We start from the raw sequence: 1969 nt of genomic DNA, 5'->3' as shown, positions 1-1969 counted from the left end.
GTAGCAGCGATTCCAAGAGATTCAGAAGGTAATTTCTTGGGAGCTTCGGCGGTGGTCTTTGCAGGAATTTCTGAACCGGCGACACTCGAATGCATGGCGATCAGGGAGGCTCTAGCTCTAGCTGATGACTTGAACGTGACAAACATCCAGGTGGCTTCCGATGCAAAGGTGGTGGTACAAGATATCCAGCAGAAGAATCCGACAGAATATGGAGCGATCATACATGAAATATTAAAGCATACATTGTCTTTCCAAGTTTGTAATATTTCTCACGAACTTAGGAGCTCGAATATCGAGGCTCACAAGCTCGCGAAGCACGCACTATCCCTCCCGGTTGGCCGACATGTTTGGTTGGGACAGCCGGGCGGTCTTTCGTTCGTCCTTGTAAACATTGTGACGTCTGTATAAAAAGCTTCGGAGTTTGCCTCAAAAAAAAAAGTACCCTTAATTTTTATTTTTATTTTTGAATCTCCCAGTACCCTTAATTAGTAATGACGTTTGGATCGTCTCCATGGGCCAATCGGGTCCAGGTCCAGGCTGGAGTGGGCCGGCCCGTGTTCCCATTCCATGCCACTGCCGAGCACACAGCAAGCTAAAAAAAAGCAAGCTGCTTCGCCGTCGGCCTCCGATGAAGCGTATGAGCCGGCAGCGCCCAACGCGCGCGTACCACGCAGCATTGCAGCTAGAGCTACGCATGCGTCTCTCGCGCGATCAGACGGCGGCACGCGGATGCGGTGCTGTGCACGGAATGCCAAAGCAGAAAGCCAGGGGCGCGCGGCGTCGCGCCAAAACGGCCGCCATAAAGCTCCGGGCAAGGCACCAAAGTCCGGCGCAACGAACAGCAGTTCGATGGAGTCCTCCAAGAAGAACCTCTGCGAGATCCACCGCGGCGACGGACGCGGCAGGCGCGTCCTCGCCGCCTCCCTCCTCGGCGCCGCGGTCGTCGCGGCCGTCATCGCGCTCGCGCTCTTCCTCGTCTACCGGCCCGCGAAGCCGCAGGCCACCGTGGCGCGCGCCGGCGTGTACCGTCTCGTGAGCGCCGCGGCCACCCCCGGCGCCAACAACTCGGCACCGACGCCCTACGCGCTCTCCGCCACCGTGCAGTTCACGCTGCTGCTGCACAACCCCAGTGACCGCACCGCGGTGGTCTACGACCGGCTCCTCGCCTACGTGACGTACCGCGGCGAGATGGTGGCCCCGCCGGCGCAGCTCCCGCTGGTGCTCCAGGACCCCGGCGCCGACGTGGCGATGTCGCCGCTGCTGGGAGGCGACGGGGGCGCCCCCGTGCCGGTGTCGGCGGACGCGGTGGACGCGCTGCACGCGGACTGCGTGGCGGGGCGCGTGCAGCTCCGGCTCGTCGTCATGGGGCGGGTCAGGTACAGGTCCGGGCCCTTCAAGAGCGCGTGGCGCGACCTGTACGTGCGGTGTGATGCCATCCTCGGCCTGACCGTGCAGGCAGCTGCCGGAGGCGGCGGCGCCGGGGACGTGCCGCTGCTCGAGTACCCAAAGTGCGCCGTGGACGCCTGATCGAGTTTGTTTCGCGCCAGATCTGGCAAGTTTGAGTGGGCAATAACAGAATAATGAGCTGAGGAACAAAGCATAGTATTCCTTTTGGGAGCCAGCTAATTTCATGCCTTGTCATTTCTAACTTTGTCATGCAAAATGCGCATGGTTTCACATTGACATCAAAGTGTGAAATTGTCTGGGTGAACCGGCCGTGGTTGGGCCAACCGTGAGCGAGGCAACGCCGAAGAAGGCTTTCTTCTCTGCTTAGATGGCCGGAGTCTCGGATGGCAAGGGTGTCGCTACCTTCTTCACGGCGTCAGTGGGGATGAGACATGGCATCACTTTAGTGTTAGGAGTTGCGTCGGGTCGGACAGCCCACGAGGCTAGTGGCAGTTTCATAGGCAGCTCGTGTGGTTAGATGATGGAGGTCAGCGGGGTTTGGGTGGGTGGGGGGTATCCCCTC

At 59.9% G+C, this 1969-nt stretch overlaps 1 protein-coding gene across 1 annotated transcript; it reads left to right on the top strand.

The window, feature by feature from the left end:
• The first annotated feature begins 806 nt into the window (after positions 1-806).
• On the top strand, positions 807-1648 carry LOC123116643 (NDR1/HIN1-like protein 12). Its single transcript, XM_044537580.1, has one exon. It carries the CDS (start codon positions 850-852, stop codon positions 1525-1527), a length of 678 nt encoding a protein of 225 aa, XP_044393515.1. The 5' UTR covers positions 807-849; the 3' UTR covers positions 1528-1648.
• The last annotated feature ends 321 nt before the right edge of the window (positions 1649-1969 follow it).

The sequence above is a fragment of the Triticum aestivum genome, chromosome 5B (assembly GCF_018294505.1).
Source record: "Triticum aestivum cultivar Chinese Spring chromosome 5B, IWGSC CS RefSeq v2.1, whole genome shotgun sequence".
Taxonomy (NCBI): domain Eukaryota; kingdom Viridiplantae; phylum Streptophyta; class Magnoliopsida; order Poales; family Poaceae; genus Triticum; species Triticum aestivum.
This window is presented reverse-complemented; position numbering and strand designations above follow the sequence as displayed.